This window comes from Achroia grisella, unplaced genomic scaffold (assembly GCF_030625045.1).
Source record: "Achroia grisella isolate CSIRO2021 unplaced genomic scaffold, CSIRO_AGI_Agris_v1 utg640, whole genome shotgun sequence".
NCBI classification, from domain to species: domain Eukaryota; kingdom Metazoa; phylum Arthropoda; class Insecta; order Lepidoptera; family Pyralidae; genus Achroia; species Achroia grisella.
In genome coordinates this window covers 3666744-3686022 of record NW_026712977.1, presented here as the reverse complement: position 1 = coordinate 3686022, position 19279 = coordinate 3666744, and the positions used below count along the sequence as shown (strand labels likewise).

The 19279-nt window shown below is 31.6% G+C and overlaps 1 protein-coding gene across 6 annotated transcripts in view; it reads left to right on the top strand.

The window, feature by feature from the left end:
- Positions 1-19279, top strand: part of LOC131849359 (disco-interacting protein 2) — a 110989-nt gene that overhangs the window by 27885 nt on the left and 63825 nt on the right. For 4 of the 6 annotated variants that reach the window (XM_059199425.1, XM_059199427.1, XM_059199423.1 and 1 more), the window contains exon 2: positions 192-269. In XM_059199425.1, the coding sequence (XP_059055408.1) occupies positions 192-269 (78 nt within the window). Of the gene's footprint in view, positions 1-191; positions 270-8547; positions 8662-19279 lie in introns of all 6 variants that reach the window. The other 2 variants (XM_059199424.1, XM_059199422.1) reach the window with 1 other exon arrangement.

Genomic DNA, 19279 nt, shown 5'->3' with positions numbered 1-19279 from the left:
TTTCAGCATGTTAGCTGGACAAGTATAAAAATACTTGTTGGGTATTAATTTAGATTATATAATTATTTACTAAATATTTTTTATTGAGTTATTAATGAATACTAGTATTAATACTGTGCCCTCATACTATGTCTTCTGGTTTTTTTTTTTGGCTATGAATTTAATAAACTCAACCTTTTTCTTTGTTGCAGGTGATATCACACAAAAGGGATATGAGAAAAAGCGGACAAGACTTCTCACTCCGTACATTCCTCAACAACAGCCCCAAGGTAAAGAAAACAAAACACCTCTACATGTTACAAATTTCGCTGCTAACACTGATGCCTGTACTAATATATTAGGTGTCACCTGTATGACCGCAAGTACTGGTTTCCCATCAGAATCGCAATTAAACGCTGACTTCATGCGTCCAATTTAATAATTTTCCAGTACTTACGAGTCCAAGGTCGCGACAGAAGCGTCGTTGGGGTCAAGTGTCAATTGGTCGCCGTCGATGGACACTGGACATTCGCAAAATGATCGGGATACACTAGCCGTAGCCCCCGTTCTGAAACAAGGGTCAAACGGAGAGGCCATCTTGAATCTGGATCCCCGATTGTTCAAATTCGGCACACAAGTGCATTGAACCCGATAGTTGTTCCTAATCATGCATCAATGTTATGGCTGCTAGTAATATAAATAAGCTGGAATGAATCGATCATGTGATTCTATTTTTAAAAAGAATCATTAAACATTTTTTTTCGCCCGAGTGGCTCAAATTATTGATATAATGAGGTCGACCTTCACCGCTTTGGTACAAAAAGTGTCAGTTAATGTAACTGGCAATGCGTTGATCAGTGTCCATCGGTTACGATTTAACGGATTATTTTCAACCTATTTACCTTTAGTTATTATTTCATTTTGGTTTAGTTAGTCGGTTATCCACACGCACTCAACCACACTTTATTACTAGTAATTACAGTCGTAATGGCACGTAACGTACACGGGACACATGGCTCTTTGAATAGCTTTTTTTCTGCTTTGCGTGCAATTCCGCGTACAAAAAGTGTAACCATTTAGAGGCCTTGGCCCGAGGTGGAACGTGATGAGGTGCTTATGAAATTAAAGTAAGAGATATTTAGCGCGAGATGTTAGCGTTTGTTATTTCTCATTTAGTAAAATAGCAGACTATATAATCTATCTACATAACTTGAAATTGTATGATAATAATCGGGGTCAGCAAGTTTCGAGTTCTCAAACAACATAAAATGAAACGCGTTTTGTAGTTATACAATTAGTTAATTGTATTTAAATAGTGATGAGTACGTTTAAGGCGAAGGTAAAATTATTATCTGTGTAGTGAATTACTGGGTTAACTATCGCTTATATAATACAAAATACAATTGTGTAATGTAAATACATAATATTCCCAAATGTTGTTTATTATGGATGGAAAATCCATATGAATGGTACTACTTTTATTTTTATATTAAATATTATGATACATTTGATAACCTGTTAATCTTAAAAATTATGTTTCTAATTTCCAATGTTACTAAAAATAAATATTATTAATATTGGTAGTCAATAATTTTAAGTAATGAGTAGAATACTAATTATGCGTAATAATTCAAGTATATAAAAAACTTCTATTGGAATGACCAAAGTAGCCTCTTTTCTTACACCTCGAGCGGCTTAGGGTATTTTACCGTGATATTCCATTAATATGTGTACACTACCTCGAAGCTCACGCTGTAAGAGGAAGATATTAGCTAACTACTTCAACGTTAACCGAGCGGTTTGGTTATTGGCTTTTTACTACAGGAGAAATTTATTAAATTTTCGTAAGATTTTCTCGACCTAGCTGGAATAGTTCATCTTAATTATTTTGAACGAAGGATTTTCCATAAACTTCAGGTTTTCGGAATTCTTACTTATTAATTTGTCGTCTAGTAAGTTGTAATTTTTTAAAATTATTTAATTTTGTGCCAGTTAAGTGATGTTCTTTAGAAATATGAATAGTGTTAGTAGAGATCTACAATTTTTTTAATTTCTCAATAAAATACGGGATAAGTTTTATGTGATTCTCTTTCTTTATTCTTTTGGTCTATACCTAATTAATTCTTTTGTCTGCTTTTGAACTGTTCAAACTAAGTTTTTTTTTGTTTTAGATATAATTTTTGCATATTTGATATGCGCAGTCTATGAACTATAGATATTAAGTACGTCTCGTTGTATTTAGGTCGATAAATTTTAGCCTGTCTGGTAGTATATGAAGTAACTCACTGTAGTGCTGGCGACGTTCGAAAACAGTGCATGTGAAAAGATATACTTAAAAGTAGATCCGATCCAAATAAAATGAAAATATTATTATTATAGAATCATACGCGAACTCTTCGGTTGTATTGTTATATTTCTGCGTGCGAAGTGCAGATAATAAATTAGCCTTCAGTTGTCTAAAATAATAATGAGTTTTATGAACTATCGTAATATTGAACTAGACAGAATGTTTCAACAATAAAAATGAGAAATTATTGAATAGTTACGATCAGTGTAATGTGTTTTCTGCTTCTCTGTCCGTCCGGCTTGAAGATAATATTTAATATAACTGTAAGTATGTACTCATATGTACTCAGCCCTCCAATTAGACATGAGCACGTTTTGTTGATATAAGTATGCGAGTAATACTTTTCCACTCAGACGATATTACTGATTTTCTTCATATGATGGACTTATCATAAATAAAAGTATATACTTTTTTTTAAGCTTTGGAATGAACTTAAAGGAATGTAATAGCTAATTTTTCTAACGTATATTACCAATTATTATTATTATCAGACACGAACACACAACATGACTTTATGATCTAGATGTGTGTATCAATTTAACAAAATCCTGGTAGAATGTTGGGGAGAAGAAATAAAATAGTATTAACACGAATGTTTTTATTGGGTTCATCAGCAAGTATTGAAATGACCCTGGTTTCTATAAATAATGGGTTAACCGTAATTTGCACCGTAATTTGCCCACCATATCATGTTTGTTTATCTAACAAATTTGCCGAGCAGCCGCGTACAAATGAAAATACTTCATACAGGAAAATAATTGTTGGCAATTTCATGTTTATTATCAATAGAATACGAAATGAGATAAACCGATTATATTTTTATGATGAATACCAAATTCAATTTTAGTAAAATGTAAAAACAATTTTTATTTCCTAATTGGAGTTATTATTCGTGTTGAAAAAATTCGGTATGTTACATATTCCTGGAAATAATCCACATAGTACACACATTGATGTGAACACATTTTGATGAATACAATGATAGGTATGATTAGACGTATTTATTTAATTACATGAATAACCTTAATAATTAATTGTTACATTGTTTTTAGCAAACAATGGTCGCTGTACTATGTATTACTAGTTTTATGTTTCTCTGCTATTTAGATACCACTGTCATATTTACATCTCGAAGCATAACAACGTGTATAACAACTTTTATATACTAATATATTTGAATTCGATTGTAGCTAGAAAAATCTGATATACGAGAAAGAGGCAGTTCTTATCATTACAACCAATTATCAGTATCCCTTGGTGGAAAAATATTTTTAGTGCAACAAATCGATGTACTTTATGTAATCGTACAATGTTTTATATTTATTTTATATAATATGTGTCTTGGCAACAATATAATTATTCCAAATGGGATGTTAAAACGTATTTCAGTACAATTCGTTATCTAGTCCCAAGCTAACCAGATCTTGTGTTATGGTTACTAGATAACTGTAAGAAAAACTTAGATATATAGTTTTTGTAAATTCATACATAATATACATTGAAAACATCCAGACCGATACAAATAATCATACTAATGAATATAAATGTTTGTAGAAAAAAGGTTGCGTTAGAGGAATCGAACTCGCGACCATCGTTATTAAGGCGGTAAGCTAAACCACTAGACCACCGAGGCCGTAATATAAAAATACTTAACGCAACGTCGATACTGAGTATAGTTTATCTCTGCACACTTTCCCTCAGGCGATGCCACAACCTGTTTGCCACTCTACTTACAACAATAATTTACTTATAAAAAGTACAATTACAAAAATCTGATACAGCAATATTATTACGCTGCAAAACTGTTATCGTCGCTACAAGATTATTAAATGCGCTATATATTATAAAACAGTTAAATAAATAGGATTTCTCAATTTAATAGTACCAAAGTCTAATATACTCGTACTGTTAAATTTTAGGAATCCAATACACTGGCAGCATGATTTGACTAGTATCCGACATATTAGAAATCTTGTGTATGTCAGGATTCTACAATCGGCTCTTGCAGTACTACGAGTAGATATCGCATATTCTGATGCAATCCAATTCTGTAGTTTAGGAATTTGGTATTTTAGTTATGCGGTGTTTTGCAATTGTAGCAGAATTGGAATTTGCATTTAGTCCTTAGTATAGCTACAAGGAGTGGATATCGGAATGGACGGTATAATACTGCAATCTAAACTTTAAATTCCTAATTAGTGTTCGGATTGTTGTATTAATAATGTATCCATTAAGGATAAAATTTTACAAGAAAATCAATAATACTGTAGCTACACAAGCAATAAATACGTTAAGTCTCGTCTCACAAATATGTCTGCTTGATTCTCAAATCAATTTAAGAAGCAAACTTTTCTAAATGAAGTCTCGACACAACCCCAGATATACTGTCTGATATCTCCAACAACAAAATTTAGTTTTAGAACTTGAGTAGACAGTAAGCAACTTTGTTTAAACATATTTATGCGTATTGATTAATACGCATAAATGTGTTTAAACAAAGTTGAAGATGACCTTCAAGCTTTATGATCCTGCATAACACGTCAATCTCTTTTTAATGTAATTATCGAATAGATCAGAGAAGTTCAAATTCAATAAGGTTGCATTTTTTTATTACACAGTGCCTATGACTACAAACTACAATATTAGGCTTATTTTGGCATTATTGAAGAAAAAATACGCCCAACATCTAAGAAAAGAATAAACGAATACAAGTAGGTACATATGTTTAATACATAATCGAATTTATTACAGTTTATGCGAAAACTGCAATTACTCGCCGCAATTATGAATATTTTCAAGTGTGTAATGTAATGAAATGGAGTGAAAAGAAAAATAAATAAACTTTAGCTGCTATGGAATCACTAAAATTCTTACGCAAGGATATTAATTACTGCTTGCGTTCTAATTAGTAAATAGTGTTCGTGTTGCGGGCAAATTTTTGGAAATCGATATTACCTCATATTCTGTTGGTTAGTGCGAGACTATTTAATACATTTATTTCTTTTACATTTCTCTATATTTAGTATATATTGTAATTATATAAGAATATCATTTGATTTTGAATCTATTTTACTTGATTTCGATGCAGTTGTGTTAATAGTATTGATCATACCCGGGCTGACTTTGATATAAAAAGGACATTATGTTAGTTACTTTCTTCTAAAGAATATTAGGATTAAATAATGTTGTTTGAACTATTCGTCTTGCAAATAGAATAAGCCTTTTATTCATAAAAACGCTCCTCATAATTTTACGTAGTTCCTTAGGATATTTCACTCTCTTATGTGCTTAGGCTATGCAAGTCTCTTTTTTATGATTTGTGAAAGTTCAGCCTAAAAAAGCTTATTGATTGAGGTATTGATTGATATTTCTTTTGATGCAGTCAACCGGGAATTTTTATTTTTGATGCCCTGAATGTAGTCTTAGAAGAGAACTTTTAGAAAGAAAGAAAGAGAAAGAAAGAAAAACGGTTTTACGGTTTATTTTAAATTATACTTATAAGACCGTTTGTTTTGAGTGACTGTCAACGTACAGCCAAAATATATGAAAATCTGAAAATAGGAACATACAGAGATTACTTGACTTCCACTATGAGATTTTCGGAAATTTCAATTCACTACCCCGCATACATTACAACAACATGTTATAAATAAAAGATTTTCGGTCCCATATTTGTAAACTTTAAACAAACCATGGAAAGCAATTTTGCATTCATTATTCGTTGTTCAAAGCGACTATTACTTTCTAATATATTTTTAATCCTACGTATATCCCTAGACTTACCTAGACTAGAGATTAATTTGTTTGTTTGATATCGGAAGTTCAAAACTGGAATAAAATTGATATGTCGTCGACATACAGTTCATTATTATCTAAATCGGTCTGTATATTTGGCAATTCTGGTTTTGATTGTCTGTGTAGTATGTATGGGTTGTTGTTACTAAATTACGCCGAGTTTGGACTCGCAAAGTTCACTGGAATGTCACGACGTTAATGTGAGTAGGTTAGTTGACGTTTTAGGGGTCGAGTCAGTGAACTTGATTTTGACCAAAAGTTTAGCCCTTACCTACATTTGAAGGTCGTCACACTTGTTATAAAATTTTAGTAAAGTTCATCAGATTTTTGGGTCATTTGTATAAAATCCTTAATTGAGTAATACATTTATAGCTGCCAGTAATATTAACATAACGTAATAGTAATTACATCTTAATATGTTTTGTTATTATCTTTTTAGTGGATGTAAAGTAACACTAATTATTGTGATATCTGTAATTCTAAGTATAATACTTGGATTCTAATTAAAGAGTTTTAATGCATTATAATCTTTGTAAATCGAAACTGTTTAGGTGTATTGTCGTTTTTTATAACTACTTCGAATTACGAGTATGACCTCTCGCTCGTCATCTGTCTGACCTTGTCGCGCGTGGAGAAATTTAAACTGCAGTTTATTATCCTAAAGCAACGACCCTGAGGTTCAAATTGAAATATAACGTAAAAGTTAATCGTGAAGGTTAATTTGTATTTTGTACGAGATGAACTGGTGAACTTCGAATTACTTATATATTTTATTACAATATTAGCTATTGGGTATTACGCCAAATCAATCTTCAAGCTCTAATACATTTGGATTATTAATAAATAATAACTGTAATTTTAAAAAAAGGAACCTAATAACGAATTATCTTTTGCTAAAAGTAATTGTTTTTGTCCACCACTAACGACAATCCATATTAAAAAATAAATACAAATTGGCGACTCCTATACAGTATTATCAATATTTTATTTTATATTTTGTCGGCGAATTAATACCCTATAATTGTTGGATATAAATGATTCTTTTTGAACCCTGAATTTTATATACACATTTGATTAAAAGATTGTCACAGTTAAATATTTACGAATATACACTAAAAATATAACCTGTAATAATATCAAGATGATCTTGTGTCGATTGCAAAGAAAAAAATAATTAAATTAGGTTTAGAATATATCAGTATCAGCATGGTACTTCCTTTCTGAAGTTCATTGCTTTTTGACTTTTTACCTTGCTGTCTAGACGAAGGTTACACACTGTTGCATTTTCGCCCTGTCATCTCGACATATCGATCGGGCGTTCCAATCCCCCTACTTCACTACAATTTTGGGGCCTGCATTACGCCACCAGATAACGTCCTCACCTCGACTGTTATCAGCCGCTGAGGTCATTGATCCCGCTTGATACCCAGCCCAAACACTACACCGGTTAAGACACCCCTACACAACTATTATTATTTAGTTTTATTTTTTATGTATTCCTCTTTTTTTATTTTCGTTTCGACATTTGACCCTTTAGTACAATGTAATATTTAGGCATGGAATTTATTTATACAAACGTAAACTTATAAATACTTGTTTTTAAGTACTTGGAGTAAAAGTTATTAGTTAATAGAGTATAATTGATACATAATAGTTAAAAATGTAATGAAATTGCTAATAAAGTTTTAGATAAATTATGTAGGAGATACCATGTAAGGACAAACGTATAATATGACTTACCCAGGAAAAAGTACTAGTGTCTACACACTTTCTGTGTGGGTCAGGTATAGGAAAAGAAAAAGAAATAATGATGAAATGCTTTCGAGTCCAAGTTGAAGTCATTAGAGTCGACCGAATTAGCCTTAAATTATATGTACATTTCAAATATTAGTGTAATTCATAAATATAATACTTCGTTCTGAATGCTGGAGGCATTTAGAACGAAGTATTATTAGTTAACAATTTTGTGACCACAAAATTTCACCATCAGTGAATAAGGACTATACGCGCGGCGAATGCGGCGAGTATTATTGATAACAGAAAAAGACCATACTTTATTTGGATCCCATATTCCACGAAAACCACCTAGAAACACATAGTTCTACTTGTAGTTGAAGGGATAAATAGACAATTGTTATTTTGTTTTATAAATGATGAATGCATGAAGTCGACATCTTTGTATCTTTTATTAAATACGCCATCTTCAAGCAATTTGTATAAATGCTTCTTTTTGAGGTTTTAGTTGGTTCTGGCGTATGGTAGTGAAATTATAGAGTACAAGGCATGACACTTTTCCTCAGGAGAGGTAATATATTAGGTGTCTCAATAGGCTATGATTATCTCTTTTTATCATCGACCGTCAGTATGTCTACTACTCACAGTCGAACACAAATATGGTAAACGTACAAGGGATGTTCTAAATGCAGCAGGTAGCCAGCCACCTCGAGGTCCTCGCGGTGAAGGCGGATGCAGTCGACAGCATACCAGGAACAGACGGACTCATCGTCGTGTCACGCACAATGAGAAGAGATACCATTCAGGTATTCATTGCTAGCTGCACCTGATAGTTTTGTTATACCCATTCGAGTGATTGAGGGGTTAATATTTTTAAATATTAGTGAACTTATACTTTACATTTGAAACCTTCATAATGTATGTATTTGTCACAGTGCTGGGCTAATGTCCAGACTCTTTTCACTGTTGAAATCAAGTTGAGAAGCCTAATGACTGGATTTTAGGATAACTTTAGTTTTTAATATAATATACTATTGATATATCTTAAAAGCATAAACTTCAACTTATATAGTACCCATTATTGTAGTTCGTTCACAATAACTCTAATGTTATATTGAAACATAAACTAAATCCCATCTCGAATCGGTCTAACAGATTTATGGTCTATTCTATGACTCTGCAACTACATAACTCTACAATTGGTTATACGATTCTGCAATTGAAAATGTTTAATTCTCAAGTGTTATTACCGTTCATATTTCTTTTCTCTAAAAATATAGAACACTTTAAAGTAATGTTGCAATATTCAGAGTACATCGCTGTTTCGCTTTTCTGTTCAGATTTATAGTAAATAATTTACAAATTTAAATCTGGTCAGTAACAAACTTTTGTCCAATATTAATTTCCCCAAATGTCTGTTGAAGAGAAATATCATTAACCTAGTTACAGTCGTTCGTCCTCAGGAGGCCACACATATCAATAATGTCACAGTATGTGATTTTTATGTCTATATACAGCGGTTATCGCTGTTCTGCTTGTACTGTCAGTTTGTTTGCCACACTGTATCTATAAAGTGTTATTTAAAAACATAGAATGCCAACAAATAAGAAATAGGTCTTGTAAAAAGACGTCTAGCTATCTTTATCTCACCAATTTCAGCCGACTACCAGTATGTTTTTTCAGTTTTAGGGTGAGATATGGCAGTAAAAGTACAGAGTATCGTGATGACAACTTAGTCCTTCGGAATAGATATTCATCAGAGTTACTACGGGTGTGGCTTGATGATGTGACTTATATGGTTTTTTTATGATTGAAACTTACCGTCAGCTTGTATGCCAATCTAGTGATTAAAATAATATAGATAGAAAAAAATGTAGAGTGCGAAGTTGCAGAGTTTCGTATAATAAGACCCAGTAGTTAGTCTACATTTTGCACGGCCAGTAGCTAGCATGAATAAAGATGGATAACGATCGATGTACCTTTTTTAGGTGCTACAGGTGACAAAGCCCTCATACGACGCATAAAGTGATTTACTTCTATAACTTATTGACTAAACTGTTTTAGTTCGTAATTTTTTTTAATAATTATCTTAATAGCTGATTATAGAAAATGAATCTTAACATGATTTCTATAAGATGGCTACTATAATCAACCAGGGCTGTACACCAAATCGATAGTATATTTTATTTAGTAGTAGCTTCTTTAAAGAAATATTGATTTAAACGTTTATTATATTTAATGTGTTGGTTTAACTTGTACATCGTAGTAGTATTTTTATTTTTATTAAGGTTTTGTTAGTAGTTCGTATCTGTAACTAGTATTAGTAGTTTGTTACATTCAAAACTCATTTAATGCTTATGTGTACAGTTATATGGTATGACTAAGACTGAATTTCGAACATGAAACACAACATTATGAAATTATTTTAACATTTATACTGTAGGTGCTACAGAAATCCAAAATAATGGTAAGCCCGTTTCACCAAACTTTACCGGCTTATCGACTGGATAATCATAGCTTTAAAAACGATATAAATTCTTCACAAAATACGTTGTAGGTGACAACAATAGTATTTTATAATCTACATCTGTTAAGGTATTTGTGGTTATAATTTATAATATTTGAAATGATGGGAGAAATTACAAATTAATATATGTACTACGTTACTATTAGCGGCAGCATATATTCAAACATGAAGTTTAAGTGAAAAATACCGATTCATTAAAATTAGTCATTGCTGTTACAGGTTTCTCTGTATAAATGAGTGTTTTTAAATAACAAAACAGTGGTTTGATATTATCTTTTTATATAGATATTACTTTGTCTTCTGTTGGCGTATTGTACTTCGTGTCCCTAGTTGTCTAGTGACAGTGATAAATACCTTCTTACCTCATACACAGCTTAGTCCACAGAATGTATTTTAAATTATAATTACACAATTATACAAACAAATTTCAATTACTTAATAATTTGTTCCTCTCGTGATGTTTACGCTATTATGCATTGCGTGCTTGGAGTATTTTAAAATATTATTGTTATGCCGACTCGATTGTGCCGGCTTCTCTGAGGTAAGTGGTAAATTAGCCTTCTCCACTGCGGTCCTGAGTGCATAAATTTTAAATATCTAACGAGCTGTTAACTGTGGTATTCCTGGCGCATAATTTACAGTCCTTGCTCACGCTCTGCAGGTAATATGCCGTTTAATTTTTAATGAATCTAGACTTAATACTTTCCCAAAATAAATCTAATCATTCTATCTATGATTTATAATTTTCTCTCAAGATGTTCTAGAATGAAAGCAATTGCAAATATATTATTATATAAATAAACATTTTTAACATGAAATTTTAATTCCGGATATGTAAAAGTAATAATAAAAATACAACTTGCGTGGGTTTAACAAACAAAGCGATCTAATAATACTCTTGTTTTTAGACTGTTAAAATTATGTAGTAAAATGATATCGTAATACACTTGCCTATGTATATGGGCCACGAGATGATCTAAAAAAAGTCCATCACAAAGTACAGATGCCAACAAAACAGTGTTTCGCTTTAATACGAGAGAGATTTCTATAAGAAAACGTCGTACTTGTTTCAGTTTTCCCATTCTGTAAGAGATCGAGCACAAATGGATATGTTTTTTGTTTTAAATATAAATGAAGACGGATTCAAACAATGAACAACTAAAATATATTTGAATAGCGAAATATAGTCTGTTCAAGAAATAATTAAACAATAGATACTACAAATACATAGTTTAAGTTTTCTTTCACAAAAATAAAGCTACAACAATTTTTTTGTCTTTAGGTAGCAATAAGAATATTTAAATATTACGGCTAAATGAAGCAAAGTAAAGGATCAGATTTTGACAAACTGCATCAACTACAAGTAATAATTCATTCATATCTTGCTTTTTTCCAGTCGTTTTGTTTGTAGACTGTACAGCGATAAATACTCAGACGATATTTCGTAACGTGGCACTTCCACGTCGAAATGCGATTGGGAATAATGGATGAATGTTTACTGTTAATTCTAGATGCTTGTTACTGTGTCATAATTTTGTAATACTTTGTATAAACATATAACAAAAAGAAATTTTGAAGAAATGCATTATTGGTACTATAATTAACATACCACGTAGTTATATAGTAGTTAAATAAAGTAAGAAAATATATTAAATTAGAAGTCCATAAAAGATGCGCTTTTGAAAATTTTATGTTAATTCTTAGGGGTACATATGCAAAACCTTTATTTACGTCTATTTTATTCCTTTATAATCTTCTTGTCTCATTATTTAACAGTAGTTAAATACATATATGTGTAGTGATGAATTTTGTTTATAACATCTATCTTCATCTATGAAAAGCTGTTAAAATCCATCACATTTTTTCACATCTATTTCTGTCATATCGATTTCCCAGAGGTAAACTGAAATGCAATTTTTGCCCTCTACTCAACTCCAGTCCGGAATATAAATAGGTGAAAATAATTTACGGAAGAGCGACTACTTACTTACTGGCTGATCTCGCGACTTTATATCGGTATTACTAATTAGTTCGTAAATGGATTAGAAATTTAGTGTGGTTTTTACATTAAATTTTAGTGAAGCCGTCTTATGAATGCCATAGTGAAATAAATATGAGATTACCGCGCATAAACGGCCAAACAGACAAACATTGTTTTGGGTTCTATTATGTTGATATAGTCCTCCAATAATATTATACTTTTCTCATATATCTTCCATGTATATTGTACAGACAGTGTGACATTTTTATTATACGTATATATAAATAGATTTAGTGCGGGTAAAAAGAGATTTTTCTGCACCAACTTGTTATATCAGAGGATAGTACAATAAATAATGCACCAGCATGCGGCACGCCTCGGGAATTTAAAAATATAGCGTGATGGATTTTATTTAATACAAAGGGGATGACATTACTTTTTTCCTTAAAATAGAAGTGCATATTTCTATCATACTTATTTTGTAATGTATCAAAAATTATTATCCGTAATGAAATGTTTAGTCATCATATGTTTTTTATGAGTCTAGACAGACACGTGATTTTGCAGTACAAATGTCAGCATAAAATTGCAGTTATAGTTCATAATGAGTTTCAAGTTACTCACAACACTTGATAAATGTTCGGCGCGCGTGAAAGTTGCAGAGTTCAATTCCAAGTAAATTCTGACTTGGCTTTCAATGAAATTTATTGGTTCCGATAAACACGTCAGCAATTGTATTATCATTAATGCGATAAAAGTCTGTACGTTGCAGTCTACTATAAGCAAGTAATAGTCGGTATGTGCAGGTACGTTGTTTGCCTTTAATAAGGTCGAAGGTTCAACTATTTCTTAGATATACTCCAATATATTAATTTGGAAACGAAATTTACGCACAAATAACCTGTAGAGCAGAGCCAATTTAGAGCTTGGCTCTAGAGGTTCTGTTGTGCACACAGTTTGTCCTTTGTCTGGTGTCTCATAATACAGGTACTACCTTAATTTGAAATCCAAGCAATTAGTGCGATTGCCACTTATTATTATCACAATAGTAACACATATAGTTAAAACTATGTACTCTTTTTAACGAAAATTTCACTGGCTACGGAAGTTTGTTAATTTAGGAGAGCAGATTTTTTTTTTTTAAGTTTTAATAATGTGTTTATTTAATTAATAAATAAAATAACACATCATGCATTTGACACAGATATACACATATACACTTAGTTTCTGACAAGAATACCTTAATAATATTTAAACTTTAAATATATATAAATTACAGTTTGTATTTCTGCACTGAGCGGACCACTGTTTGTTATAAATAGATAAATTCGGAAAATTGTAGATAAAGTCTCTGTTAATTTATATAAATTTATTGTGAAAGCTTAATAAGTTATTTCTAGAAAGACATAAGGGTTTTTAATCAGTATTTTCTCCTATTCCCGCAGTGCTCTCGGACTGGTTGTGACACGGGGACATTTCAATTTAGTTTTACCGTCGTAGTTATTGAAAAGCCGCTGTAAACTCCTTTGAAATATTACATTCATTTTATTATAATAACTAACTAAAAGCTACTAGCTATTATAATAAAACTAATACAATTGAAGTATAATAAATAGAAACAGTACTACTAATTTGTTTTATATATGATAATATGAGAGAAATTTTAAAAGCCTTTTAGGGTATGCTACCACCGTCGTAGTATGAAAAGTAAAATAAAATAGTCTAAATTAAGAAATGACGTTTAAATCAATGTGTAATAGTGTAGAATAAGAAAAGTTGTCTCAAATGTACTGAGTAAGTAAACTTTTAGTTCTCGTGCAGAACTTGTCGCCTAACCGCTTCTAAAGGTTAAATGCTTCGCCGAATTCACTTGATTCAGTAAAATTTTGTATAGAATTTACTTTATAAATTTTCAGTTCTGTCTCAGTGGTTTTCCTCTATTGGAGTATGTACCATTATTTAATATTCATCTGCCCCAGAAGGTGCATTTGTATTAAATTGTCTGCAGGGATGCCTCTACTTCACTAGTCGTTCTGCTCCCAAGCATCTGCGCTTGCATGGGTGCATTTCGATTTAAAGGGTTGGCATATGGCAATCACTATACGGGATATAGAATTACGGGGTAGCAACGTCTTAATCCGCAATACGAATGCATGAATAAGCACGTTACAGTGCACTATCAGACGTTCAAGTAGCTCGAATCTCTACTCGATGTTTGTAACGCAACTTTGTAGGTATGTACTATTTTATATATATAACACACTATAAATAATAAAAATTAATTATTTTAGATTATATTTAATATACGTGAACTGTCATCGTTACACTACAGTATGTAATTAACGATAATTATATAGAAAAGAGACAATTAAAAAGTTATGTCATAGACACTCGATTGTTGTTACCGATAGTAATCGTTTGTTTTGGTATTTCAAGTTAAATAACCACACAGTCAGCACTTCACTCTTTCTGATAATGTTCAAAACCAGGTACATTTTTAATGACACATTCTAACATAATTTTGAAGGGAATTAATTTTATTTACTTTTTTTTATATTTTCAGTTTAATTGTTAGCGATTTTTAAATAGTATGTTCGGCACTCTGCTACTAATAACTGTAATGGATTACTAATAAAACGAAGTGTTAGCACAGACTGTCAAGGTTAAATCTTATAGCTAATAGTGCTACAAAACTAACAATGAAACGTTCATAGAAATTTTTGGTACTTTGCCAGTGTTTTTGTTGTAAACCGACATTAGAAAGTCATCGCCCTAATGTCGTAAACAAATTCTGCATCGGTATGTTAATCGTGAATTTAGTATTGATTAGTTTTTTTTTTATTTTAACTTACGTTACGTACATATTAGCTGGGACCCGGGACTATATGTGTTATTTAAAATAAAATATAACTTATGTCAGTTCTAGTGTTATAATTTGTCTTCTTCAAGTATAACTAAGTCGAATTGTTTGGAACGGTAGTCGTGAAAGATAAGAAATAGACAGACAGGCAGGTAAACTTCGTATTTGTAATACTAGCATGGATGGCTTTAATAACAATTCCTTAAATTTGGTATAAATGGAGTACTCAAGATATTTTTATTTTATCCTGCTTAATAATTGCTCATATACGGTCGGTCGGTCGGTCATAATCGGTCATATAGATGAAGTCATAGGTATATGACAATAGATTTTGAATTGTTTTATAAATTATTCATAATAGTAATTATATGTTGTAATTATTGATAATAGTAATTATATGTATAATTATTTAAAAATAAATATTTGGTTGTATTTTTTATTAAGTGAGCAGAATACGTACATCATACATATGTGCATCGGCATTCACAGTAGAAAACCTACTGTCAAACATCGAAACGAGAATTCCATTCAAATGTATGATACAATTATAAATCAATTACATATAACTCCATTCTTATTCTTCAAGTCTCTATTATTTTAACTTATCCCATGGGTCGAGAAATCTGAAGGTACGTAAGTATGTACCTATTTATATAGAGCTTCTTACCTTACGCGTACATTATTTAGAAAATTGTGTATGTAAAATATTACTGTAAATTTTATTTAATGATTGGTCAGACACAATAGATGGACAACAAATAATCTCGCTAAGTTTGTTCGTCCGATTCTAGTACATAATTTTTTTTGTCATTTTGTGGGTCAGTAGAGCGCACCTGCCATATGATGACACAGACACGACGGCGGAAAGATCGCTTTGGTATATTTTCCAACCAATACCATCTGTATAATATAGCTGCCTCATGAGCACAAAAAGTTTTAATTTAATTTATTTTAATTTGAATATATAGTGTTGAGTGAGAGCTTAAAAGTGGTTGTCGTAGCTGGAAAGCTTAGCAAAATATGATAATTACAGTATATATTTAGGTAATAGAGCTTAGAGAGCATTGTGGTCTAATTCTTTACATCTCTGAATAACATTTATGACATCGTAAGCTTATATCAAGCCTACACAAAAAATGTGTTAATTTATTTTATAAGTATCCACGTCGGTTAAAAAACACCGATATTAAGCAAAACATCAATTCAGTAATGGCAGTAGGGGGGAGAAGCTCATGCCACGTTTGATAGAAATGTGAACAAGGCAATCTACTTTGACCACAACTTTGACTGTTGACAATGTCTCTGACCCCCTTTTACGATAACAGCCATGACGGTATAAGTTTATTTATCCTTACTAATATTATAAATGCGAAAATAACTCTGTCTGTCTGTCTCACTTTCACGCCAAAACTACTGAATCGATTTTAATGAAATTTAGGACATAGGTTACATCTTATTGCAAGAAAAGTGTTGTAAGGTGTTGTAAGGGTAGATGATAGTTTGTATGGAAGTATCGTCATTTTTAAAGCTGTAACCTTGAAACTTATTTTTTAGGTTGATTAAATACAAATAAAAATGATATTTACAACTTGTAAAAATGTTAGTCTTAAGGGGGTAAAATAAAATGAATGATAAAAGGAATGAAAATTTGTATGGAAAATAGACATTTTTGAAGTTAGAATGTTAAACATATTTTAGTTAGATTATTTAATATTTTTTTCTTTATTTGGTTAAAATCACAATAACACGCGGACGAAGTCGCGTGTAATCGCTAGTAAACTATTTAAAACTAATAAACATTAGTTTAATATTCCGGCACGGTTATCACTTGACACGTACAATGTAATGGAAGTTCTGTTGACATGTGGAAATTGAAAATTGTAAACAAGTGTCAGAATGCCGTGGTCTACAATTATAGTCACCATTTCAGGCATTTATTGTACACTGCTGAACACAGGCCACACCGTTGTCAACAAAGTGTCATTTAAAATGTGTATAAAATAATAGCTTGCCGTTTTTATGTGGGTACCATTGAACAATTTTTGTCGTCATGTTCCTGTTGTTGATTGCTAGCTATTAGAATTATATACACGTGTGTTAGGCTGTGTTTATACTAAACTGCAGACAGTGTATGCCGATCGATTGTCAGCCACAAATTGTTGAAATACCGCATTGTAGTTTTCAATCCTTTCTGCTTGACATGGAAATTTCACTACAAGCAGTGCATTATAAATATATGCAGCAGCGTTCCACAACTACCTATTTGAACCAGAATATTTTTGTCCACGTAGTTGCATACTATTTTGAAGTAATTTACAATAAATTATATTAATATATTTTTATTCATGTATTAAACAAATAAAGATATTATTGTATTTTTCAGCTCATAGCCCTTTAAAATAAGATTGTATATGGTTACAAAAATACAGACATTCTATTTGTTTCATTATTAAATTATGGAGATTCTAGTTACCATTACCATCTACAATAGCTTATTTGTCATAAAAGAACAAACTGCCCAATCCCAAGCACTATCCGTTCACGAGTGTGACGGATGGGCCAGCTACATTGTACATAACATTCAATGATGGTTTGCAATAGGACGCAAATTTTACTAACCCAATATAAACGTGCTCTTATACCACTATTTTCCCGTTTACGTATCCCTGACGACTGTGGTCACGTCTCACAGCACATAGCATGCGGGTGTTACAGTCGTAAAATATTTCACTTTCAAACATTTCGCCTACAATCCATTGAATATTACTATTTATTTATTTATATATTACTGGACGTGTCATGTGGTGCAGCCCTCGTGAAATTGGGTAATACGTCTCTTACCCTTTCGTGTATTAAATCTATGTACCAAATTTAATTTGCATTCGTTCAGCCTTATTCTCTAACTATTATTCGAATTTTTATTTTAGTAGGATTATTTCTACCATGTGTATTACTTGTTTTAAATAACCTATACGCATCATCTTTGTAAGCTCTATTTTAGTTAAAGAATGAATTGTAGCTGTAAAAGTACACGATATAGAGACATTATACCTTAGTTCCTTAGAATTGTACATGATACAGGGCGCTACATGTGCCGTTGTTCTTTTTATTCATATATATACGCGCCGGTTGCTATTTGCCATCAGCAAGCAGTCAGCTAAATAAAATATATATGCACACATTATAGCGATCATATATTACCATAACAGCGCTTCGGTATCAAGGTTCCTGCATAATTTTTAAGTTAAGATCACACTCTTTGTGCCAGGAGGCAAGAGTGTTATCATTTATCACGTATTTAGTTGACTGTCAGCTTAATAAAGTGTTAGAAACGCATTTATATGATATCGTAGTTATGTTTTAAATTATTTCGTTCTATAAAATGATATCTATTATTTACATGATATCTTTTTTTTAACGTGATACGCACATGATGTTGTGTCTTACCTGATGGTAAGTGATCACCGCTACCCAAGACAACCTGGATTATATACAGGTTATGACAGTATAGGTGTGTAGACGAACTTTTAGGAAGAAAATAAAAAGTAGCTAGTGATAGGAGACAAGGGTTAGGGAAGACGAAAGGGGGAACACTTACCACTGATTACTAAATGCGGTAATCCCTAAGTGCTATCACTTTCAGGTTTTGTTCGGCGTATAAATTTTATTCCGTCTAAACTTTAATGTTTCATTACTTTACTCCAGATAATTATGATTAGACTCATAATTTAAGTTCGTAAGTTTTGTCAAGTGTCTGTCCAATGTCAGATCTGATCATTCAGATTTATAACTTCGGAATAGCCTACCTTGTCCTTTTAAGTTATATATTATATATTCATTCTAAATTTGAATAGAACTGATATCAGATCTATTGCGCGGTAAATTAAATTGGAATCGTTTTTTAAATTGGATGAGTAAAGTGTTCCGTTCCTGCTATATATTTATACTGTATAATAGCAAAAAATACGACTAAAGTACTAATCGTAACCATGGCTACAATAAATGCTATTGGTGTGTAATTGCAAGCATACTTTAATTAAGGTCATTGCACACAGT